Source organism: Felis catus, chromosome D3 (genome assembly GCF_018350175.1).
Source record: "Felis catus isolate Fca126 chromosome D3, F.catus_Fca126_mat1.0, whole genome shotgun sequence".
Lineage (NCBI taxonomy): Eukaryota > Metazoa > Chordata > Mammalia > Carnivora > Felidae > Felis > Felis catus.
The window spans coordinates 21,048,325-21,075,135 of record NC_058379.1 but is presented as its reverse complement, the minus strand read 5'-3'; the positions used below and the strand labels follow the sequence as shown (position 1 = coordinate 21,075,135).

Here is a 26,811-nt window from a genome sequence, read left to right as displayed (position 1 = left end):
GATTCAATAGGTCTGGGGTGGGGGCAGAGGATTTGTCGTTCTCATAAACTCACAGGTGAAGCTGATGCTCCTGGCCCGTGGAACATTCTGTGAGTAGCATGGGTTCAGGAAGTCCATTTGTAGGGCTGTGATAAGAACTGAAGAAGTGATCATTGAAGAGACTAATGTCTGCCTTTTTTCGAGGAATAGATGCAATCCCTGCTAACTTCCAACTTCTGACATTAATAGTTGGTAGGGAGAAATTAATTTGGCTAGATTATTTTCCTTTGTAGTTTAAGTGGTTTTCTCTTTAGGTAAGGCTTATGGGAGAATATCATATTTGTGCCAAACCCTGGAAGAATCGAAGTGAAAAACTTTTAAGTGTTAGAGCCACTGTATTGTTGAGGTAAACCAAATTGGTATTATCAGGAATCTAAACTGCAATGAGAGGGAATCTGTTCTTGTTAAATGGTCCAAATAATTTAGAGGCAGATTTTCTGACAGTGATGAGAATTAGAGGGACTGGCTTAATCCTTACTACCACCAGGCACTCATGGCTGAGTGACAGATTTAAAAGAGGATTTGAAGCCATATAATGTTAAAACCGTATGGGAAGTCAGGAAGGGCAGCCTGTTTCACTCTGGATGGCCCATGTCTAAAGTGGTTCATTTGGGCCTGAGGCCCATCTGTGGACACTGTTAAAACTGAGGGCATCAGATAGTAACACAGATGGTGAGATTCAATTCCATGGCCAGTGAGGAGCAGACACATGAGAAGAGGAAGCTTAGCCTGGAGAAGATTTGAGGGTGGGCACAATCCCTTTCCTTAGACCTTGGAAGAGCTAGCTTGTGGGAGAGAGATTTGACTTGTTCTGTATCACTCCAGAAGGCAGAAGTAGACAAATGGGTAGATTTCAGCTCAAGGTAAAGAAGGACTTTTTAACCATTAGAATTGTTCCTCTATGGATTCAGCTGCCTTGTAAATTGGGCAAGTTCTCTGTCACTAGAAGCATGGCATCCAGAAACCAACCATCACTTGGGGGGGAGGGGTATTGCAGAAGGGATTCAAACTGTGACATTTGTGGGTCCATATAACTCTTTAAGACTCTGTGATTCTATAATTTCTCCAAGTATTTCCCATCCTGCCAACTTTCTAGGGTAAGAAGTTTAGGTAGTAAAGTGTGATTATGAATTCCTCCAAATTCAAAGGAAAATGTAGTGTTTTTTTTTTTTTTCCATTTGTGATGTCACATTATGTTATTTCCCTGATTACCATGCTATCAAACCTGTTGGGTGTTGTCTGACCCAGCTCATCTTGCACAGTTACAGTAAAGCCATCTAAATACTTATAATAGCTTCCTGAGCCCCATCAGGGGATGAGGAAGGCTTGGAAAGAAGTTAGTCAAAAGCAAGGTCAAGCTGGGGAAATTTTAGATGAAGTCTAAAACCCTGAACTCAGAGGCAATGTGGGAGGAGATTACAGAGAAGGACATGATGATTCATGTCACTGGATCACTCCCTGGATGGGGCATGATTCCCAAATGGGCATGAACGTGGGTGAGGGGTAGACAGAGGGAGTGTTTGGGAAATTAGAATGATGAAAGCATTGTTAATGAGCTTCAGTGAGAGGAAGAGCAGAATGAAAACCTGGCAGGGGAATGGAGGTGATAAAGTGATGGTGTCTGTATTAGCTTGCTTGGGCTTCCATAACACAATACCATAGACTGGGAGCCTTAAACAAGAGAGATTTATTTTTTCACAGTTCTGGAGGCTGGAAGCTCAAGATTAAGGTGCTGTCAGGGTTGGTTTCTGGTGAGACCTCTCTTTCTGGATTGTAGATGACTGCCTTTTGTCTGTGCATTTACATGGTCTCTTTTCTGAGTAAAAAATGAGAGTGAGAGAGAGTGAGAGAGAATGAGAGAGACGATGTCTTTTTCTTTTTCTTATAAGGACCAGTCCTATCAAATAGATTAGGGCCCCACCCTTATGACCTAATTTAACCTTAATTACCTCCCTAAATACCCTATCTCCAAATAAGGTCACATTAGGAAGTGAGGACTACCACACATGAATTTTGGGGGAACACAATTCAGACTCCAACTGTGTCCATTGTAGCTCTTGTGAATTGTCTTTGAGGATGAAGTGATTATCCTCTTGGAGGAGAGAAAGGACTCTGTTTGAGGGTCAGTAAAATGTCAATCATTACTGATTCATAATCTCATTTGACTTCTGAACAACCTGTCGTGAGAGAAGATTGAGGCTCACAGATGTTATGATCACTCAGATAGTAAGAGGTTAAGAAAGTATTCAAACTCTAATTTTTATTTTCATACTTCCTTCTCACTGGAGGGGACTCTAACCTGAAATCTTTCTGAATTCTTAGGACTATGTCTTTAAACCTGGAACTTCCAGGAAGACTACTTGGCAGGCCCATTTGGATGTTGAGGAGGTTCTCTGAATAGGGAAGTGGCTTGATCAGAGTTGTGCTTTGGGGAACTGGCCATGTGTGTAGGGGGAGACTGGAAATTATCTAGAAGCCTGTTGAGAGATAATCACAGCCTGTACAAGGGCAGTATAAGAAGTGCTAGATGCCTTTGACATTGTGGAGGCAGAGTCAGGGTTTTTGGTAAATGATTGAGTGAAGGCCATGGGGTGAAGGGAGGGAGTCCAGAATGAGGCCAAGGCAAATGACTTGGAGAAGAGTAGTGACTATGACAGAAATTAAGTAAATCTGTGCAAGGCAAAGCTCTCCTGGCCCCTATTCCATCAGACAGTAAGGGGGTACCTCAGGAAAGCCAGCAACTTCTTAAAGTTCAATGTTTCCCTTTGGAGGGATGTTGGAGAGGACTTCTTGAACTTAAGGTTAATCTAATGCAGTTAATCATTACTGGTAATTATGCCCTTAATAGTACAACATTAGGCTTAATAATTTATCAAGTGAGAGATGATAAATGAAAAGATAATGGATCATGGAAGGCAGGCTACATGACAAAGGTAATTCTGATTAAAAGTGGACTGTTATCTCCATCCAACTTTGAGGAGAAAGAGGTGAATATCTCTGAACAGCCTGCTTTCCTCCAAATTTCCCCTTCTTTTTTTAAAATTTAAGTATAATTAACATACAATGTTATATTAATTTTAGGTGTACAATATGATTCAACAATTATGTACAATTCTCAGTGCTCATCAGGATAAGTGTACTCTTAATCCCTTTTATCTATTTCACACCCCCCTGCAACCTCCCCTCTGGTGATCAACAGTTTATTCTCTGCATTTAAGAGTTTTTTTTTTTATCTCTTTTTTCTTTGTTTGTTTTGTTTTGTTACTTAAATTCCACAGATGAGTGATATTATATGGTATTTGTCTTTCTCTGATTGACATACTTCACTTAGCATCATACCCTCTAGGTCTATTGTTGTTGCAAATGGCAAGATTTCATTCTTTTGTATGGCTAAGTAATATATGCCATTGTATATATATTACTGCATCTTCTTTATCCACCCATCTTTGGATCCATTTTCCCCTTTTTAATAAATGGCATCCACCTACTCAAGTCCTGAGTCTAGGAGTTACCCTTGACTACTCTTTCTCTCATTTCCCACACCTGATCCTTCAAGGGTAACTCTTAGATTCAGGACTCCTGTCAACTTGCTTCTAAAACACACTCCAATCTCTACACTTGCCCTTGTCTTGACTGCTACCACCAGAGACCGAGCCACTGTCTTCTTATGTAGATACAGCAATAGCCTCCTCTACATTTTTATGTTTTCTCCCTTGCCCCCAACACTATCTTCTCCATGTACTTGAGAACAATCTTTAAAAAGCAAATTAAGTCCTTTCTCTCCACTGATTAACTGCCCCCCACTCCCATCAGTGTTTTCCCACACTTAGAATAAAATTCAAACCTCCTATCCTCCTTGCCTGCTAGGACCTTCCTGATATATCCCTGCCCAGCTTCCCAGCCTCATCTCATACCACCCTCCTCCTTGCCTACAACACTCCAGCCAGTCTGCCCTTCTTTTTGCTTCTTAACTACAACTACTTTTCTTCTGATTTGACACATTGGACTTCTTTTATCACTTCAATCTTAACGTAGAGGGCATCTACACAGAGGGACCTTTCTTGACTCTCCAATTGGAACTAGTCACTCTATCACACCCTCTCTGTTCTCTTTACAGCACTGACCATTCTCTGATCTCTCTTTAAAAAAAATTTATTTATGTTTATTTATGTTGGTTAGAATATAAGATTCTGGAGAGTAGGGATTTTGTCTGTGCTATTCACATTGGAGTTCCCAGGGTCTAGAATAGTGCATGTTACATTGAGTTGATGCTAAATTAATATTCACTGAGTGAATGAATGAGTGTACTTTTATATCATTATTGCATCATTCCAGAGACTTTCTGACCTGGCCTTCAGGGAACGCCCTCCTCTCTGACTTAACTATTTGGTACTAAGCAACCATTACCTTATATTGGAGGTAGGGACTGATGTAGCTAGGACAGTTTCTTGGAGTAATTTGTCTTTTGCGAAATACTGTTCTTTGTTTTGTTCCAGATCTGGACCATCTTAGGGATAATAGACAAATAACTACCAGCTTTCCCCCATTGCTAAGCAATAATGGGGATAATTACACTAGTTTGATAATTATCAAATGGTGCTATTCCTCTCCTCCTGGGTACAGAAGGACTCTAAAACTTCCTGGGGTTCTCTTGGAGCTTAGATGAAATTGAGTTGACGGCACAGTATTATGATTAGTTAGTGCAAGATCCTTCTCTTGTTTTATCTGATGTTTTTTCTTCCATCTCCCATTCACAATCTCATTCTCCTTTTTCCTTCCAGGCTTCCAATCTTGGGTTTTTAATATATATCCTTCCAATCTGTCTTCTACCTATGTATTTAGACATATGTATGTCCTTGAAAAATACATGTGTTTTGTGTATGTGTCCATGGGGTCTATGAGACCTTTGTAAAAAATAAAAAATAAAAATACTATATTGATTTAGGGAGTTATTATTAGTAGCATCTCATGTTTCTTGGGAGCACATGGGATCATAGAATTTAATAGTTAAGAATCATTGGGAAGTATAGGCTCTACCCCCTGACTTCTCTGGTAAGTGAGAGGGTTGATGCCCAGAGGCTTCCTTTAAATGATTTCTTTTATCAAAACTGTCTGCATTTACTGAGAGCCAGTATTGGTCAAGGTCCTTGGTCAAGGTATTGGTCAACTGTTGGAGGACACAGGGATGAATGGCACAGGCCCTGCTTTTCAGCTGACAGCCTTTTGGAAGACTTATAAGGGAGGCTCAGTGAACTGTGGGGTTGCCCATATTTTCTTCACTCTTTGGCATTGGGCTGACAAAAAAACCCCACAGGTTTGTATCAGATTTGATCTGATTTGGGGATACACATTGCCTTTTCTTCCATCCTCTCCTTTTCATCTTCACTATTACCCAAGACCCCACATCCATCTTGTGAACCTGTGGTCCCAACGAACACACAGTTAAATTCCCAGCCTGCCTCTTCTATTTCTTGTCCTTCTCTTGGGTGACATGTCTCTTCTCTCTTTGGTCTACCTCTGAGTGTCCTGGACCATAGAGTTCTTACCAGATTTTCTCTTTGTGTTTCCAGGTTGGAGCATCTCTCTTTGCCAGTAACATTGGAAGTGGCCACTTTGTGGGGCTGGCAGGGACAGGAGCTGCAGCAGGCATCGCCACTGGGGGCTTTGAATGGAATGTGAGTAACATCAGAGACACTGTCCTGGAGCTGGAAGGAGTTTTAGCAGTCAGCCAGTCAGCCACTTCAGTCTATGTTGAGAGATGCTCTGAGTGTTAGGGAACCAACCAGGGACACCCTTGGATGCAGATAGAAGAGGGGCACAGCTTCAGGAGCCCCAGAGTCCTGCTGCTCTTCTACCAGAGTAACATGAGAAAACTACAGATATGATGGCAATAGTGTTTTTTTCTTTAAAAATCCAAGCCCTCCTATTAGGCTAAGCAAAATTAGTCAGAGAAAGGCAAATATCATATGACTTCACTCATATGAGGAATTTAAGATACTAAACAGATGAACATAAGGAAAGGGAAGCAAAAAGAATATAAAAACAGGGAGGGGGACAAAACAAAAGAGACTCTTAAATATAGAGAACAAAGAGAGGGTTGCTGGAGGGGTTGTAGGAGGGGGGATAGGCTAAAGGGGTAAGAGGCATTAAGGAATCTACTCCTGAAATCATTGTTGTACTATATGCTAACTAACTTGGATGTAAATTAAACAATAAATAAATTTAAAAAATTGTTTAAAAATTAAAAAAAATCCAAGCCCTCCTGTACCCTTTTGGCCATATTGGAGGTTTGGAAATTCTTACCACCAGATTCCCATTATTTATTATTATTATTATTATTATTAATTATTACTTAAAAGTTCTCTAAATGGTATTTTGCTCCTTGTAATCAGAGAAGAGGCAAGAGGAGCTGAGATGTCTGTGGGCAGCCCCCTGGTGTCTCCTCCACTAATGCCCTACTGCTGTTCCCATGGGCCAACTGAGCAGCAAAAGCCTCTTTCAGTTTCTGATGGCCACTTAAGGGAGTTGTCCCCAGAACCCCAGGAGAAAATGCTTGCTGATTGTCCTATAGTAGTTGAGGGCCCTGCAGGCAGCAGGGTGAGCTAAGGTTCCTCCTGGTTTGACTTTACGTGCTTTTTTTTTTTTTTTTTTTTGTCTGTTTCAGGCCCTGATTTGGGTGGTTGTCTTAGGCTGGGTGTTTGTTCCCATTTACATTAAGGCTGGGGTAAGTATCTGCTCTGTTATTCCATGTCTTGCTGATAATGTATATTTATATATGTTTACGTATGTATACACATATATGCACACACACACATATATAATATGAGCTCCATCCTCCTGAAAGCAGAGGAGGCTTTATGGAATAAGTGGCAGAGAATGACTTGTGTTTTGGCTTTCTTTTCCAGGTTATAAACTTTTGACTACTTTTTAAAAAAATTTTTGACTACCTAAAAGCAATTTTTTTAATGTTTATTTATTTTGTTATAGTGTCTTGTTCATAGTAGGCATGTTGTATAGGGATATATATCTATCACTTCCTCTTCCAGGGCAAAGATCTGCTTTCTTGGTTATGTACAGTCATGTGTTCATTTAAAAAAGTATTTATTGGGCACCTTAAATGTTCTGGGACAATACCCAGCTACCCCTGCAGTGGTAGGGCATGTGGGAAAGAGATGAGCAAATGGCTGGAGAATAGGGGCCATCTGGCTACATCACAGACCTCTCTGACCCACGAGGGTTAACTTTTGAGCATATATCTGATGCCATGTGGATGCCACTGCTCTGCTTGCTCTGGATCTTCTGGTCACTCTGAGTGATGGCGACCTCCATTACATCCCATGCAGGTGGTGACAATGCCAGAGTACCTGAGGAAGCGATTTGGAGGCAAGAGGATCCAGATCTACCTCTCTATTCTGTCCCTGTTACTCTACATTTTCACCAAGATCTCGGTGAGTCTACTGCCCCGGGGATGGGCATTGGCTATCTTAGAACCTGCCCGCTCCCTCTTCTTAGTACATCCCGGCCCACCAAGGGACAACAACATTTGTTTCTATTAACTTGGTCCCTTAGTCTTCTTATTCTAAGGAGTAAAGTCCTATTTCATGCATCAAAGAGCCAACACATGGAATTCCTTACCCTTCACCATGTGGAAGGTTAAAAACATAAACAGATTCAAGAAGTTTCAGTGAAAACTGTTCTTAATAGAAGACTGAAAGGAACTTCAGAACATCTAAGGCTAGTTCTAACCTTAGAGTTAGCTGTGAGTCTTTGTGCCTGGAGGGATCAGAATTTGGCTCTAGGTGATGTTTCTAATACACTTAAACATGGGCAGTCAGTGGCAACTCTTGAAGTGGACCTCAGAAATTCTCCCTCTTCTTTTATGGACAGGGAAGTGAAAACTGGGATTAGAGAAAACTTGCTCAGGATCCTGAATCAAAAGTAGAACCCAGACCTCTGGCTCCATCTCACTGTTCTTTTCATTGCATGAGGCTTCTTGTCTGTTTTTTTAGATTTGTTTTTTCTTATATTGCTCATATTTTTGTGTCATTTCTAAGAATCCATTGCTAAATCCGGAGGTAGAGAGAGAAGTGGCATTTTCTGAGACCACATAGGGAGTGGCTGTAGCTTTTCCTGTTGGTCAGCAGTTACAAAGTGCTCACTGCTCTATCAGAGGAGTTTTCTCATTGGGTATAATCAGTTTTCCTCCTTTTTCTTGTCCTTCCCTATCCAGCACCAAAGGTAAGATTAGACCAATCTCAGCATCTTGCAAAAGATTTGTTGAAATTTGAGTCAGGTTGCATCTGAAATAAGACTTCTGCTCTAGCTAGGTGGGGTGCTAAAAAAATAGCTGCTAGAGCTTTTATTTTCCTGGTTTCTTAAAGCCAAGATGACTACAATATTAAATCACATTTGTAATTTTTTTTTTTTATTTTGGAAAATTTCAAACATACATACCCAGAGAAAGAATAGTACAATGAGCATTTGTGGAACTAAATCTCATCACTGTGCTTTAACAATGATAATAATTTTGCCATTCTTGTTCACCTATCTCTTCTAACTTTTTTTTTCCAGAAGTATTTTAAGTCAAATCCTAGATATTATGTCATTTAACTGTGAATTCTTCAGAATATACCTTTGACTTTAAAAAATGTATTTATTTATTTATTTGTTTTTGAGACACGCACAGAGAAACAGAGAGAGAGAGAGGGAGGAGAGAGAGAGAGATAGAGAGATAGAGAGAGAGAGAGGGAGAGATAGAGAGAGAGAAAGAGAGAGAGAGAGAATCCCAAGCAGGCTCTATTCTGTCAGCATAGAGCCTGACTCAGGGCTTAAACTTACGAACTCTGAGATCATGACCTGAACTGAATGAAATCCAGAGTGGGAGGCTTAACTGATTGAGCAACCCAGGTGGCTCATCTTTGACTTAAAACAGACAAGCAAACAAACAAACAAAAAAAAAAAAAACATAACCCTTGTGCTATTATCACACAAAAAATCCATAGGAATTTCTTAATTTAGGTAGTTTAATACCTGTCCATATTCAGATTTTCCTGATTATATAAAAATTTTCTTCTTACAGTTGATTTGTTTGAATCAGAATCCAAATGAAGTCTATACATTGTATTTGACTATACTTTCTTTAAAGGAAATACCTATATCTATATCTTCAGCTTACTGTAATTATTTTTCAGTTTTATATCATTACCCTCCAGCCCTAGTCCTGGCCTACATGAACACACTTTTTTAAAAAAATTGGATTGTTTGTCTTTTTCTTTTGTTGAGTTGAAAGAGTTCTTTAGAGGTTCTAGACCTTTATCAGATATAGGATTTGCAAATATCCCCCTTTCTGTAGGTTGTCTTTTCCTTTTCTTGATAATGTCCTTTGAGGCACAAAAGTTTTAAATCTTGATGAAGTTCAGTTTATCTATTTTTAGTTTATTTATTTGCTTATGCTTTTGCTGTAATTTCTAAGAATCCATTGTCAAATCCAAGATCATGAAGATTGATCCCTATGTTTTCTCTGAAGGATTTTATATTTTTAGCTCTTACATTAAGGTTTTTGATCCATTTTGAGTTATTTTTTTGTATATGATGTGAGGTGGGGGTTCAGCTTCACTCTTCTGCATGTGTATGTCCAAATCTTTCAGCACCATTTGTTGTAGAGACTATTATTTCCTAATTGAATGGTCTTGCACATACATTTTTATACAACTCAATGAAAACATGCTGTTGCCTATAGGGCTGATAGGGCTTTGTCTTGGAGTTAAGACTGATGCCCAGAACACTGTTCTTTCCCTGCCCAGCTTCCTGGCTCAAACTGCTATTGCCTTTGACTGGTCTCTTTGTGTTTTTCCACCATTGTGATGATTTCACCACCTTCACATTCTCCTCCTCTCCTCAGGGTTAGTTTTTAGTTATAAGATGAAGACCCTGGGCTTTTCAATCCTACATCATTAGATATCAGTGCAGAGCCTAGACTGGAAATGCTGGGAGGGGTGGAGAAATCAGGCTTCCTGAGGGAGGGAAGAGCAGATATAGGAGGAGAAAAAGGAATGTAAGCAGGGAGAGAAAGGAGGTCACCCTGGAGCTGGGGGCGGGGTTGACAAAGGAACTGCTCCTTAGTTTAGCTTGTGAGGTGGCACCTGTCTAATGAGCATTGAGAGGAGGGCACTGGGATTCTCCGTCTTGGAACCAAACCTTCAAGTCCACAGTTCAAGTGGGTAAAAGTCTGTTGACTGTAGTTGCCATGGAAAGGGTACTCTTTGCCCTTGGAGCTGGTGTGGGGTAGTCATATAAATAAACTAGATGCCCAACCTCTCTCCTTGCCTTCCAAACACTTACTGTTCAGGTTACTGATTAAACTCTTTTGACTTGGGAGCCCCCGGGTAGCTGAGGGGCAGTCTAACTCAGCTCAAGTCCTGGTGGAACCTATTCCCCAGCAGTCAGCTTTTTCTGATTTTTGCTTTTGAATAGTACTTGGTATAGGCTGCTCCCTCTCTGTATGATTTCTGGGGCTTCTTGCTGGAGGCCTTGCCCAACATCCTACCTGCTCCTCCTGCTGCCCAGAAGCAGTAATTCCTTGAATAATATGTAGGAAGGATGAGGGTTGCCCTTTATTTAGTGTCAGTCTCTTGCTTAGATTCCAATAGGGGCTTTACTTATTCCATCTCCAGTTCACATAACAGTGCTGCATGGGTAAGGATTTCTGTTTTATTTTCCACTTTGTAGGAGTGATAACCGAGTTTCAGAGAAGTTAGGTAATTTATCCCAAATCACATAGGAAGTGTATGGCAAAACCAAGATTGGCACCCAGGTCTCTCTAGTTTCAGAGTCTGTGTTCTCACAGTTCTACTCTGTGCTGGGATGGAATGAAAGCATAGTGTGATGGAATGGGATAGATCATCTAGTTCTATGTCCTATGCTCTCATTTTATAGATGGGGAAACAGTTCTCAAGAAGGGAAGGGACTCTGTGGAGTTAAAAAGTAGCAGAATTTTAGGATGAGCAATAGGATCCCTGTTATTGAATCCAAACCTTTGGCATTATGTAGTTCCTGCCTTTTTTTTTTTAAGTTTATTTATTTATTTTGAGAGAGAGAGAGAGACAGAGAGAGAGAGAGAGAGAGAGAGAGAGAGAGAGAATCCCAAGCAGACTCTGCTGACAGTGCAGAGCCCGATGTAGGGCTCTGTCTCACGACTGTGAGCCAAAATCAAGAGTTGGATGCTTAACTGACTGAGCCACCCAGGCACCCCTGGTCCCTGCCTTCTAAGTCTTTCATTTCTTCTGTACAGAGTCAGTTAAAATTCAAAACCTTGGGAAAAATTAAGATAGCCTGTTAAATAACTATGAACAAGTTTCCAAGAGTAGGATTTCAGAGGACTATGAGGAGAGAACATTGACTACACACTGGTACAAAGGGTCTGAAGGAAGGACATTTAGGCAGAGTGGAGGGGCGGGGAAGGGTCAGACAGATGAGACTTTGTCTCTATACATTTGGCTGACTTCGGGTTCACCATGAATCATAGAACATGAAATCATTAAAATAATTATGCTGATGTTGAATGTACCTTCTAGGAGTTCACATTAAGATACACATGAGTTTCAAGTTCATGGACAAAAGAAAAGAATTGTTAGTTAATAAAGTAAGATAGGTGTTTATTTACATTACACACAAAGATTAATCAATTTTGTTGTGTGTGTGTAGAGGCATTTTGTGTGATGGGTGAGAAGAGAAGGGGTCTTGTGAGATCCAAGTCCACATAGAGAACAACTAGGGACATGCCAGGAAGGCTTGGGGAGGACATAGGGATCCAGTGAGTATGTAAGTGATAGGAGAGAAAAAGCATTTCAGGTGCAGGGTCCAGTTGTGATCCAGGCCACTGAGTAGCAGTAGTGTGGAATCTTGACTACAGCTACTGTCTTGTGGCCAGATTTTGGGCTTTGAGACCCGGATTTGATTATTCCTCCATGCACTCCACTGAATTGTATTGGCTCCCCGCTGTCCCCCTCCCGAGCACCCTGACTTATCAAGTTCTGAGAAGTGTTCTGCTCTGTAAAATTTCCTAGTATCACATACCTTATTCACGTGTGCGCAATCATTTGAGATAAGCCTCAGACTTTATGCATTACATATGATGACTGAATGTCCCTATTTATGTTTCCTGGGGCTATTAACATGACTGCAGTAAACTTTTACAGCAACTCCACTGGCCATTTTGGATCCTTGAGTGAAAATAAGAGCTTTGGCTTTTGCTTAAAGTTTGAATACTTATTACCTGAGACATTCACTTTCACAAATGAAAAGAGAAATTTGAGCAATGGGGCTTTTGATCTCAAATGTCGTTGCCAGGCAGGATTTATTGGGGGCTCAGATACAACTCGGACCAGAATGGGCAGCAAAAGCACACATATAGAATCACAGGATCTCAAAGCATCTGAGCTGAGATGAAGTAATCTGCCCAAGGCTCATGGTCAGAGACTCATAGGTTTTCCTATGAAAAAACTCCTATGAAAAAAACTCAAGAGGTTTTCCCAACTGAATCTGTAATTTTATTATTCCCCATGAATCCCATGGACGTTGTTCAGTCAAATTTTCAAAGCGACAGGAACAAAGCTTTTGAGCTGAATCTAACTCCTTGTTTTTGTAAATATAGTTTTATTGGATCATGGCTAATATTGTGTTGTCCATAGCTGCTTTCATGCTTTGACTGCAGAGTTGAGCAGGTTAGACAGATACTGTATGGCCTACAAAACATGAAACACTTATTACCTGATCCTTTACAGAAAAAGTTTGCTGACCCCTGGTCTAGAGTGTGATAGTTTTTTATTTTACTTCAATTTGGTTTTGCTTAGCAGCATTGGGGAAATTTGCTTTTTTCCTTCCTTTCTTCTATTTTCTCCCCCCCTTTATTAAGGGCTAAGAGTAGTTTAGAGAAGGAGCAATCTGGGAAGAGCTGAGAAACAAATGATCCCATAGGATTACAGGAGAGTTCTTTTCTATTAGTGCTGGTGGTATATTTACCTATTCATTCCCCTACTTTTATAAATTAAAAAAGTATGTTTGAAATACTTCAAACATACAAAAGAGTAAAAAGACTAATATAGCAAAGACCACCACTCAGATTCTATAGATCTCAAAAAATCGGTCATTTTTACAGAAAAGAAATAAAACACAGATATTATGGAAGTCTTATCTCTATCTTTCTTGACTCTGTTTTCTTCCTTCTGAAAAGTTGTATATGTTTTAAACTTGGTATGTTTTCTTCTGGTCTGTTTTAATATTTTTACTACATATATATGTACATTTATATATCCCATAAAGAATATAATGTGTTTTTAAATTTCTGCTCCCCCTACTTTTGAACTGTAAGAAAAATGAAACAATAGTATTTAAGAAAATCTGGAGGAGAAAGCACCCATAATCCCATGGCTTTAATACAGATATTTCATATTGTGGCCTCACCCATATGTGTGCTATCCTTTACAGAATTGCAGTTGGAATGTGCATAGCATTTTGTCATCTTTCTTCTCCATCTTATTATCAAACTGTATACATTTTTCATGTTTCAATCCTCATAATTATTATTAAAAAAATTTTTAACGTTTATTTATTTTTGAGACAGAGAGAGACAGAGCATGAATGGGGGAGGGTCAGAGAGAGGGAGACACAGAATCTGAAACAGGCTCCAGGCTCTGAGCTGTCAGCACAGAGCCCGACGCAGGGCTTGAACTCACGGACCATGAAATCATGACCCGAGCCGAAGCCGGCCGCCTAACCGACTGAGCCACCCAGGCTCCCCATTCATAATTATTATTTTGGGGACTGTGGAACATAACTGTTGACATATAGTTTTCAGCAAGCTATTTGGAAATCCTCTGGCGGACCAAAAGCTCTTGACAATGGTCACCTTTGGTCCAAATCATGGAAGTAGGGAAATTTTTACTTTTCAGTGTATAGCTTTCTGTGCTGTTTTTTCCCAACCATACCCATAAATTATTTTACCTTAAAAGTAGGTAAAACAATTTTTTTAAATGATAAAATATCTTGCTCTCTGCAGAAAATAATCTAGAAAAAAGAGCCCTTACCTTTTAATGTTGTGGCAAAGTCACTGAACTTGGAGACAGAAAACTGGATTTTAGCTCTTGAGCATGTCATAAATTTGGTCTCTCATCTATAAAGTGGAGCCAATATATTGTCCTATTACCTTGTTTTGGAGATTAAAACAATGAATGTATCTGAAAGCACTTGGTAAACTATAAAATTCCCTAGATATGGAGAAAAAAAAACCCTAGTAAAGCACATAAAATTTGGGTACCTAGGATTCAAAGACTAATGTCAGAGTGCCTGGACTAACGTGAGCTCAGGTATGGAATGGCATCTGGAGGCACTCCTGCTGGCTTTCAGGGTTCAAAGGGCAGAATTCATTTCTGAAATTAGGAGTGACTCATGGGAGATAGAATTTGTCTTAGGTTTCTTCAATTCATGAGGAATGTGTTCTTGGAATTCTTTATCTGCCCTGTTAGCTGGAAATAGAGTATCATAAAGACAAGATTTCCATTAGCCTAACACTTCCCATAAGTCTTTGTAGACTTTAGTTATAGCATTATCTTAGGAGTTGTGTGTTACTTATTTGTGACTGAAGATAGGAAGGCACATATTAATGAGGGTAACACAGTCTTCTATGGGATGTTGTCATAAAGCATTACAAATGAACTACCCTGAAAAACAAACCAACCAAAGGCATTTTTAAGGCAGTAACAGCCTTGGAATCTTTTTATTGCTCACGTATGCTTATTAGCTAATCCACCAAACAAAAATATATGCACTTACTAGCACTCCTATGTAATAAATGAATGGGGCCCCTTCAACTGGTATAACTTTGTGTAGTGATATAGAGGCATGGGAGGGGAGGGTCCAGCATTATGAATACTCATCATAATTCCAGTGGGTTAATGTGCAGGGTCAGGAAGAAGTGGCCGTTTCACCTTTAGCTAGGCTGACGTGCAGCCAGGGGCTCTTTCTTCCTCTTTGGCATTAGAGGACTGGGTGGAACAGGTCCAGGACCTGGGAGGGGAATGCTTTCTTTGGTTACAGGACTTTCCCACTTCCAGCCACTGTGAATCATAAACCTTCAGAGTCAGAGCTTACTTTAAAAATGAGAACACAGAGACATGGAGAGGTGAAATGTTTTATCCAAAGTCACTCAGGCCTACAATGGCAGCACTGGTGTTAAAACCCAGATCCTCTGACCACCAGCCTTTGTTTATGTGGGATTTCTGACTCTACTTCTCCTCATCCACCAGGAATGACAATGATATTAGGTCCCCTGGGGCTAGAGAATCTGCAGGGGAGCTAAGGCACCAGTACTCAGGAGACCCATCTTGGGAGGGAGAGTTGCACATAAGCTTGGAGTTGGTGTTAGACAAGCTCTCTGCCAAGTAATAGAGGCAGGGACTAGGAGATTTGCTTGGCAGGGAGATGAACCGCTGGAGCTGTAAGGAGGTGGAAGTGGGGAAACCAAGAATGGAGAGGAGACGCAAGGGCACCATTTCCAGGGTTGTGACTGGGTGGCCCTTTACACACCCTGAAATACATTAGGTTTTATGCAATGAAACAGCTCATGCATTGCTTCTAAGGGAGGTCTAATTTCATTCACACTGAGGGATTTGAAAAAAAGGTTCACTAAGAAATCCCTTAATCCTACCCTTCCTGGTAGTATTTTGGAGCTGCCATGAAAAATTCATTTTGGGTGACTGCAGTGCTCTCTGTTGGTTAAAATTAGGAATTGCACCATACGGCCAGGTAGAAGATTCTTTATGGGGCTAAATGAGGCAGGGAGGAGAAAGAGAACAGCATCAAGAACATAACTGGTGGATTTGGGGGTGAAGAGGGAACACTTTTCCCTAAAGCTACATGAGATAATCTAGATAAAACCACCTAGAAGCAAGCCTGCCATGCAAGAAATTCTTGGTGATGTTCTGGTTGTGTTTGAGTCAAGGTGGACTCCATCTGGGCTGAGAAGATAAAATTATGATATTGCTAAAGTTTCTCTCTGCTCCAGAGTGTGGGTGGGGTTTCCCTCTCATGGACTCTCTAGCACTCAAACTTGCTTTTGGGAATAGATTTGATAAGCCTTTGCACACTGAGGTGTAAATGATGGATAATAGCTTAGAGCAGCAGTCCACAGGTGGGTTGGGTGAACCTCAAGGTGTTAATAGTTATTCCTTGGCAAACAGAGTTCCATAGTTAATTAAGTTTGTGAAGGGTCATTTCCCATGGTCCTCTCCTGGGGATTCACAGTACATGCTGTATTTTAAAGGCTTAGAGAAATTGTGTAGTAAAGAAACTGCCTTAATTTGTTTAATCCAGTATTTCATAGACTTTTTTGACCAGGGAATCTTTTCTTCCCGTGGGATATCTACTATCATCTTGAATAAAGCTTGTCGAGAAACCTAGAAATATAGTATGATCCTGAAGTGTTAATATTTTTTTATTTTGTTGTGTTAAGAACACTTAACATGCCATCTATCTTTTTGACAAATTTTAAGTGTAAAATACATTATTGTTGACTATAGGCACAATGTTGTATGGCAGATCTCTAGAACTTATTCATCTTACTTAACTGAAACTTTGTGCCCGTTGATTAATAACTCCCCATTTCCCTGTCCCCCAACCCCCCTTCATGGTAATCACTATTCTAGTCTTTGATTTTATAAATTTGCTTATTTTAGATATCATATATATGTGGAAATGTGCAGTACTTGCCTTTATATTCTGAACCAGGGATAAAAACATGAACCTCTAATTGGGGGATTTTAGCCAAAGGGCAAGGGATGTGTGGTCTAACATTGGGCCACAGAAATCACAAGCATTGACATTACTAAGGAAACACTTTCTGCTACCCCTTTCAAGTTTGCCTCTCTGTCCCTGCAGCTGAAGTGCCTCAGTCAGACCCTGGGTGCAACTTGCGGCCAGCTGGCTTCCCTCATTCCTAACTCTGTCTCTCCTCTCCTTCCAGGCAGACATCTTCTCTGGGGCCATATTCATCAACATGGCCTTGGGTCTGGATCTGTATTTGGCCATCTTTCTTTTATTGGCAATCACTGGTCTTTATACAATCACAGGTGAGTCCTACAAATGACTCAACTGAAGCCCAGGAAAGGAGGAGGACCTAGGAGACATAGCTTCTTCTCTCAATAAAGAGAGATACACCCAGGAAACAGTTTTAGGATGGAGTGTTTGCTTAGTCCCCACTCTCAGGCCCTAACAAGTTATACGGGGTCCCCAGAAAACTCCAGTGTTGGGTGGAATAGTCAGGACAGCTTCTAGGAAGTGGCGCAGGGCCTGGCCTTCCAGGTTGTGGATAGAAGTTGGGAGAATTAGAGAGGGAGTGCCAGGTGCAGGGATAGGGGAGAGCAGGGAATGGAGTCAGGAATGGGCATGGCATGGGTTTGGGCCAGTGTGAGCAAGTAGATGTGTTTGGCTGGAGATGGGTGGTCAATGGGAGATACCTGGGGTATGTGTGTGGGTGATAAGTCCTGATAGTTCAAATGAGGCCACAGTGCAAGGGTCCTGGAAGCCAGAAGGAGGCTTTGGGTTTGATGTGACAGCCACTGGGAGGCACTGTAGGCAGGAAGGGAGGGAGTGACACATACAGAGATTTTAGAAGAAGACTCAAGAGATGAATGGAGAAAAAAGCTTCTGCACAGCAAAGGAAACAACCAACAAAACTAAAAGGCAACCAACGGAATGGGAAAAGATATTCGCAAATGACATATCGGACAAAGGGCTAGTATCCAAAATCTATAAAGAGCTCACCAAACTCCACACCCGAAAAACAAATAACCCAGTGAAGAAATGGGCAGAAAACATGAATAGACACTTCTCTAAAGAAGACATCCGGATGGCCAACAGGCACATGAAAAGATGTTCAGCGTCGCTCCATATCAGGGAAATACAAATCAAAACCACACTCAGGTATCACCTCACGCCAGTCAGAGTGGCAAAAATGAATAAATCAGGAGACTCTAGATGCTGGAGAGGATGTGGAGAAACGGGAACCCTCTTGCACTGTTGGTGGGAATGCAAATTGGTGCAGCCGCTCTGGAAAGCAGTGTGGAGGTTCCTCAGAAAATTAAAAATAGACCTACCCTATGACCCAGCAATAGCACTGCTAGGAATTTATCCAAGGGATACAGGAGTACTGATGCATAGGGCCACTTGTACCCCAATGTTCATAGCAGCACTCTCAACAATAGCCAAATTATGGAAAGAGCCTAAATGTCCATCAACTGATGAATGGATAAAGAAATTGTGGTTTATATACACAATGGAATATTACGTGGCAATGAGAAAAAATGAAATATGGCCTTTTGTAGCAACGTGGATGGAACTGGAGAGTGTGATGCTAAGTGAAATAAGCCATACAGAGAAAGACAGATACCATATGGTTTCACTCTTATGTGGACCCTGAGAAATTAACAGGAACCCATGGGGGAGGGGAAGGAAAAAAAAAAAAAGAGGTTAGAGTGGGAGAGAGCCAAAGCATAAGAGACTCCTAAAAACTGAGAACAAACTGAGGGTTGATGGGGGGTGGGAGGGAGGAGAGGGTGGGTGATGGGTATTGAGGAGGGCACCTTTTGGGATGAGCACTGGGTGTTGTATGGAAACTAATTTGTCAATAAATTTCACAAAAAAAAAAAAAAAGAGATGAATGGAGAAGCTAGTGACAGGAAGAGCAATTGGGGACACCTTTTCGGAAGTGTTACTCTGTTCTAGGTTGGGGAGGGGGCTGGGTCAGTAATGAAGTTTGCTGTGTAGCTGGAGTCCCACAGCTTTTGGGACAAGAAATTACTTAGAGCAGCTTGGGCGGCGGGAGGAGTGGTAGCGGACAGGCAGCCCAGCTTCGCCGAAGGCTCTGGGTGCGCGGCAGCCCCCAGGCAGCCGGCACGTGGCCGCCCCGCCGCCACGATGCCCAAGAGGAAGGTCAGCTCCGCCGAGGGGGCGGCGAAGAAGGAGCCCAAGAGGAGGTCAGCTAAACCTGCTCTTGCAAAAGTGGAAACGAAGCCAAAAAAGGCGGCGGGAAAGGAGAAATCTTCAGACAAAAGAGTGCAAACAAAGGGGAAAAGGGGAGCAAAGGGAAAAGAGGCTGAAGTGGCTAACCAAGAAACAAAGAAGACTTACCTGCAGAAAACGGAGAAACTAAAAACGAGGAGAGTCCAGCCTCTGATGAAGTAGGAGAGAAAGAAGCCAAGTCTGATTAGTATCATATCCCATGTCTTACCAGTGGTCCCTCTCTCCCTTCTTGTACAATCCAGAGGAATATTTTTATCAACTATTTTGTAAATGCAAGGTTTTTAGTAGCTCTAGAAACATTTTTAAGAAGGAGGAAATCCCACCTCATCCCATTTTTTAAGTGTAAATGCTTTTTTTTTAAGAGGTGAAATCATTTGCTGCTGTTTATTTTTTGGCACAACCAGAAAATAGTGGGATATTGAATATGGGAGGCTTTGATTGTCTTGGGTGTCAGCTTAACATTCATAGATGGGGTAGTTTTTATATCCTATAATACCAAGCATACTAAATGGCAACTTGGAGTCAGTCGTGCATTTAATATGTCTTGGACATTTTAAATTACTTCTATTCCCACGTTGTTTATGCTAGAATTGTTTCCTAAAGAAAACCACTCCTTGATCTTGCTTGGCTCTCCCTGTCAGAATTTTGTGCATTCTGTAACATGTTGGTTGTGGTAGTCCAGTTTCCTAGTAACCTTGTTAATGTCTTGTGCAAGATTGAAAATTTGAGTATGTAGTGTATATGACATTAAATTGTGAATTAATGGGACTTAACAGTGTAACAGCATATCAACATTTGAAGATACCAGTACTTGATATACTGTTAAGGGAAATTTGCCTCCAATTTTAAGCTGGAAGTTCACTGTAATAACTTTGAGAAAAGAACCACAGCTACATGGTTTTTTTTAGGTTTTTGGTACGTACGTTAAGAATTGTGTACAAATTGAATTGTCTGTACTGATCCTCAGAACAAATAAAAACTCAATTATGAAAGAAAAAAAAAGGTTCTTAGATGGTCTGAGTAAAGAGAGAGCAGACATGCTAGTGGCCCTTTGAAATGTGTTGATTCAGTAAAGTCCCCAGACACCTTGTAGAGATGTCTACTCCTTGCTCTTCCCTGTCTTCGTTTGTGGAAGACATGTTTTTTTTAATGTTTATTTATTTTTGAGAGACAGAGAGAGCACAAGGGGGGATGGGCAGAGAGAGAGGGAGACACAGAATCCAAAGCAGGCTCCAGGCTCTGAGCTGTCAGCACAGAGCCCGATACAGGATCTGAACTCAGGAGTGGTGAGATCATGACCTGAGCTGAAGTCAGACACTTAATGGACTGAGCCACCCAGGTGCCCCTGTGGAAGACGCTTTACCATAACCATCTCCTTTGAGCCATCTCCTACCTTCAAATGGTTGCATCAAACTCTTCCTCCTCAAGCAGGGAGAAATATTCAATTTCCAAGGCCTTCCCAGCGTTGTGAAAAGTGGAGGTGTGGGAACATGCTGGGTAGCAGACTACTGTAAAAGAACAAGAGAGGGAAGGAAAGTTAGGCAGGTGACTGAAGGGTGTGAGCAGAGGGTGTGCAGAGGGAGAGGGGCAGGCAGTGGGCAAAGGAGGTAGGCTGACAGGTTGTCCTCCTATATGAGGTCAGACATATTGTCTCCTTTGTCTGCTTAGGGGGCCTGGCAGCTGTGATTTACACGGACACCTTGCAGACAGTGATCATGCTGGTGGGGTCTTTTATCTTGACCGGGTTTGGTAAGTGGGGCTGGGGCAGACTGGGGAGGTGGGGTGGCAGAGTAAGAGGCCCAGGGAAAGAAAAGCAAGCCTAGCCTCCCTGCCTGTTGTTGGTCCGGGAAGTAAGCCCGGTACCCTCTGCCCTCTCTAGGGGAGTGGTCCAGCCTAGATTGGCCATCACTGTGGGTGTACAGGGGGCACCTTCCTCAGCCCTGGAGATCTCAGACTAGGCCTGGCCCAGACAATACCTGGATTCCCTACTGCTCTCTCTAGATGGACTGAGCCAGTGGTTCCCAATGTGGGCCTCTGATGTCATGGTCTGCTCTCCACAGAAAAACTGGACAAAAAAAAAAAAAAAAAAAAAAAAAAAAGGATAAGGCTAAATATCCAGCAGGCTAAATATATTCAAATGTTAAATATCCTTTCTTTTATGAATTAATGACAATAAGCGATCATTTTCTTGTTTATGTCCTTATTTGATAAAATTTTAAAAATTAGCCATTGTGTGTTGTCCCCTGACTCCAATTTTGAAATTTTATTTGTCTGTGAAATCCTAAAGACAAAACTGGAGACCCTAGATACAGAGGTACTTGCTATGGAAGAATATAAATGCATTTTGTTTTTAAGAGGGCCTGTACTCTCTGTGTGTCCTGTGAAGCCTCTTATCCACTCTCTGTTCTCTTCTTTCCAAGAGCTTCTATTTGGTTTCCCCCCAGTGGTCCATGGGGTTCAGCAGGGCAGAGGCTGGAATACCTTATTCAAGGACACACAGCCAAGAGGTGGTAGGGCTCCTTACCCCTTCTTCTTACTCCTTACCCTTTCTCTGTCTGTCTTACCACATTGCTGTGACCAGGAGTAGTATGACTGAGTCTGTGTGTCTCTAGGTCTCTGTGCAGGATTTTAAAGGCTGCTGCTGACAGCAAAAGGGAGGGGAAAAGAGGCCTTGAATCTTCAAAACCAAGGTCTTTCTTTTAATAATTCAAGTCTTTTCCCTTTTTTAATTAAAAAAATTTTAATGTTTATTTATTTATATTTGAGAGACAGAGAGAGAGAGGCAGAGAAAGAGGTAGACAGAGAATCCCAGGCAGGCTCTGCACTAGCAAAACTCATGAGCCATGAGATCATGACCTGAGCCGAAATTAAGAGTCAGACATTCAACCCAGGTGCCCCAAATCCTTTCTCTTTTTAAAAAGGTTTATGGTTAGCAGCACTCTCAACAATAGCCAAATTATGGAAAGAGCCTAAATGTCCATCAACTGATGAATGGATAAAGAAATTGTGGTTTATATACACAATGGAGTACTATGTGGCAATGAGAAAAAATGAAATATGGCCTTTTGTAGCAACGTGGATGGAACTGGAGAGTGTGATGCTAAGTGAAATAAGCCATACAGAGAAAGGCAGATACCATATGGTTTCACTCTTATGTGGATCCTGAGAAACTTAACAAGAACCCATGGGGGAGGGGAAGGAAAAAAAAAAAAAAAGAGGTTAGAGTGGGAGAGAGCCAAAGCATAAGAGACTGTTGAAAACTGAGAACAAACTGAGGGTTGATGGGGGGTGGGAGGGAGGAGAGGGTGGGTGATGGGTATTGAGGAGGGCACCTTTTGGGATGAGCACTGGGTGTTGTATGGAAACCAATTTGTCAATAAATTTCATATAAAAAAAAATAAAAAGGTTTATGGTTGAAATACTTTTACAGGTTATTGTTTTGGACCCTCAGAGTAGCCCCGCAAGGAGGTTGGGCAGGGTTAATAATCCCATTCTGTGGATGAGAAGGTTGAGGCCCAGGTTGGGAAAATGACTTGCCCAAGACCACACTGCGAGGGTGATTTCTCAGGCATTCACAGGAAGAAACTTGAATTAAGAGTTGAGAGTTTCAGGATGTTTGTTGCTGATGTTTTCCAGCTTTTCACGAAGTGGGAGGGTATGATACCTTCATGATAAAGTACATGAAAGCCATTCCAACTGTGATTTCTGATGGAAACATCACCATCAAGAAAGAATGTTATACACCGAGAGCTGACTCTTTCCACATCTTCCGAGACCCCCTCACTGGAGACCTGCCATGGCCTGGGCTCATCTTTGGGTTGTCCATCCTTGCCCTGTGGTACTGGTGCACAGATCAGGTACCTATGCTGGATGTGTGGAGTGGATGGGGTGTTCCCAGGTCTCTACAGGGACTCCTGTCTGTGGCTTGTGGTAGTGGGTAAGGTAGAACAGGGCTCATGTGGTCTGGGGTCACTGAGCCTTACTGGCAAGGAGGTGCCAGGCCAAGGGCCGAGGACATGTAGGAGTGTTGCTAGGAGTAGCCAGAGGGCATTGAGGGGTCTCTGGCCTGCACCCCACTCTCACTGCTTTCTCTGTCAGGTCATTGTGCAACGCTGCCTCTCAGCCAAAAACATGTCTCATGTGAAGGCCGGCTGTGTCATGTGTGGGTACCTGAAGCTGCTGCCTATGTTCCTCATGGTGATGCCGGGAATGATCAGCCGCATCCTGTACACAGGTGATGCCTTTTGCTAGACTCAGCAGCCACTCTCTTCCATTTTCCAGGCTCTGTGTAACTTCTAAAGCTCTGTAGCTCTCTGCTCTTTCTTTTCTGCCATCTTCTGTTTTTTCTTGCCACAATTACCAGGTATTATTATTCCCCCTTTAGATAGTAAACAACTTAAGGTCACAGAGCCTGTGGGGTTGTCTTTCTGGTTCCTTACATTGACAATTACTTTCTTCCCTTTTCCAAAATCTCTGAAGTCATGATACACCTCTAGCTGTAGCTTCTTCCAGCTAATATTTGCTAACTTTTTGCTCAGTCTTACTCAGGCCGTGGTGGTGTGTCTTTAATGGCAAAGAACCCTGCCCAGTCTCTAATTGCTTGGTGCTCAGAGCCCTGTTTCTTGGACCATTTCCTTGAAGAGCCCTGAGTCTTGTACTTTGCTATCTAGGGTGATAGAGCCTTTCTTGGCCCTTTTGAGGCTTCTCCAGATTTCCATTTGCTTTTTTGGGTCAGCCATAATAGGTCAAAACTGTTTCCTGGAATATGAAATAATGGCAAAAAAGAGAGCACCATGGAGTGAAACTTTGGTAAGCTCTCTCCAAAACGAAGACAGGACAGTCTAGGGGTACTTGCTGCCATTGGCTGTTAATCATGCTCCTAATAGTGATCTCATACTCCTATACTAGCTCACCTGTCATGAGAGTAATATTCTTAACTGAATAATTTATGATATAATAGATATAACACACTTAATATTTGAGGCAGTGCTATAATGAATCAGTGCTCTACGGAACAGCACTAAAGGATATACCTATAGTAGGTATACTATAACATAATAAATGTTTGTTGTTTTAATTCTAAAGAAGTTACTAAAATTTTCCCTAAGCCTCTAAATCATGTCCCCTTCCCTTTCCAGACTACCTCCTGTCTCTCTCCACTCCAGATTTTTCACATCTTAGAAGTACTACCCAACAGCATTCCTAGTGGGGAATTCCCTCAGTCATCTGGTGTTCAATCCTACTTGTAAAAGCTACTTCAAATAAACTTCAAAATTAGGAGCCACAGTTTCATTGTGATTTTCAGGAGAAACAAGACAATAGTTACTGCTAAGCTGTAGAGAGTTCCAAGCTAAAGATTGTGCCCCTTCCCTTCCTACTCTGAGCGTTGCTTTGCTTCCCCCTTCCTCTGCCTAAGAACCTTTTTCTCCCCAGTAAGATCTTACAGTCATACCAGCAGGGCAGGGGCATGGCATAGAAGGGCTCAATTTGGAGCTGCACTCTCTGTGGAACCAATTCAGGACCATGGGCAGAATGTCTTGTTTGAAGCCTTGTTTTAAGAAAGCGAATCTTGGAAGTATTTCCCCAATGTCTACTTACTGACCTGGCTTTTCATCTTTCTCCAGAAAAAGTTGCCTGCACCGTCCCCTCGGAATGTAAGAAATATTGTGGCACTGAAGTTGGCTGTACCAACATGGCTTACCCGACCTTGGTGGTGGAGCTCATGCCCAATGGTGAGAGTCACCTTGCTGGCAGGGTCTTTCTTTGGAGGCTGATTGGACTTATACTTTATGTAGATTTTTGCAGCCCTCTGGGGAAAAGCCATTTCTGAGCCTTGGGGCCGAGTAGGGAAAACCTCCCTCTGGGTGTCCTCAGGTTTTGAACATGTCTTCCCTCAGTGGAAGTCAGCTTATGACTTGGTTGAGCTCTATGAGACCTGGCATGTGTCCATCAGTCAATCTTGGAAAAGAGGTGACCTGAAAATGGGCTAGCGAAAATCACGACTTTTCCATGCTATCTAGAAGGTCTTTCTAGCTCTCCAACAGACATTAACATGAAAGCTTGAACTAAGTGGAGTTTTTCCTGTGGAATGAATTGATGTTCTAAGAAAAAACCTGGAAAGAAATGCAGAGTGATTTTTAGCTTTAAAGGAGGAAGTTGGAGGCAGTAGATGGATGGGCCACCAGGGGGCTTCTCACTACAGAGAAATGTGTTATACTAAAAGATTGAGTACTTGGAGTCCAGAATAGTTAGAGTTTTGGTGTAGACCTGTAGGACTACTGTTCATGTTTCATGTTAAGAAAAATATATTTCTGTCTCAAGGGATGCAAATCTTGTTAGGTTAGCGGGTTTCAGGAGACCAGAAATTCAAAGGTATTGATCAGGTTTTAGAAGAAACTTAAAAATTTTGTTACTGAGAGGAAACCTAGACACTATTTAGTCAAACCTTTTCATTTTATAGTTGAGGAAACTGAGGCCTACAGAAGGAAAATGATTTTTTTCCAAGGCCACACAGCAACTCAGTGTCTGGCTTGCTTAACTCTGCTCAAGGCTGGAATTGAATAATTTTTTAAAATCACATACTGGATGTATGATTGGGTAAACCATTTGCATTAAAATTATAAAAAAATGGGGGTAATCATTAACTCTTCAACTGAGCCAGGCTGCTTACTAATTAAGGTTGCAATTAGAAGAGTCACACGGCTGGCTCTTTTAGAGTTCTGATTTGGATTACATTCGCCTATGTGGGGGGTGTTTATGTTATTTCTTTTCTTTTTTTTAAGGCTAAAAAACTTTTTTTAAAAAGTAATCTCTACACCCAATGTGCTTGAACTCCCAACCCTGAGATCAAGAGTCACATGTTCCACCAACAGAGACAGCCAGGCGCACCCCTGTTTATGTTATTTCTTTAGATTGGCAGATCCTTGGTGAGGACTGTAGGTATTTCTGAACACTGTGTTCGAGTGAATTGTACATGACAGAAAGATGCATGGCATGCAAGACAACAAAATGCTGTGTTTACATGTATCATTGCCATTCCTTCACCTTCAGCTGGAATCTGGCTTCTGTAAACACCGAAATCGACAATGACCTCCCTGTACTAGATTAAATAGATATTTTTCATTCTTTATCTTATTTGACCCTTCAGTAGCATTCAGCATTATTGATCACTCATCTTTCTTATGTTATTCTCTTCTCTTGGATGCCATAATACTATGTTCTCCTATTTGTCTTTTTACCCCTATCCTTTAGGCTGCAACTTTTTGTCTCATTTGAAGATTCAGTCTCCTCCACTTGGCCAGTAAATGTTGTCCCACCAGTCTGTCACTAAATTCTATCCATTTTGCTGGCTAAATATCTCTTATATTCATCTATCTCTTTCCAGTGTAGTATCACCCTACACTGATATACCATTATTTCATGCCCGGACCACTGTAAAATTATGTTCAACAAATATTTATTGAGTGAAAAAGAGTTTGATAAGAGTACAAAGGAGAGAGCTCTATCCCAGCTTAACAATTAACTGGTGAAGAAACCCTGAACAAATGGCAGAACTAGGCTTGAAGCCCTACCTACTAACTCCTTGAAAGGGACCTTTGTTTAAATGTTTTTACTTATGTCTTTTGAGAGACACAGAGAGAGAACACGTGTGTACACATGTGCATACAAACGGGGGAAGAGCAGAGAGAGAGGGAGAGA

At 41.5% G+C, this 26,811-nt stretch overlaps 1 protein-coding gene and 1 pseudogene across 3 annotated transcripts in view; both read left to right on the top strand.

Moving 5' to 3' along the window:
• SLC5A1 (solute carrier family 5 member 1) overlaps positions 1 to 26,811 on the top strand; it is a 153,877-nt gene that overhangs the window by 91,586 nt on the left and 35,480 nt on the right. For all 3 annotated transcript variants that reach the window (XM_045041046.1, NM_001195405.1, XR_006587569.1), the window contains 8 exon segments: positions 5,610 to 5,714; positions 6,704 to 6,763; positions 7,383 to 7,487; positions 17,057 to 17,162; positions 20,782 to 20,862; positions 22,750 to 22,970; positions 23,212 to 23,347; positions 24,738 to 24,845. In XM_045041046.1, coding sequence (XP_044896981.1) covers positions 5,610 to 5,714; positions 6,704 to 6,763; positions 7,383 to 7,487; positions 17,057 to 17,162; positions 20,782 to 20,862; positions 22,750 to 22,970; positions 23,212 to 23,347; positions 24,738 to 24,845 — 922 coding nt within the window.
• Positions 18,682 to 19,955, top strand: LOC123381207 (annotated as a pseudogene).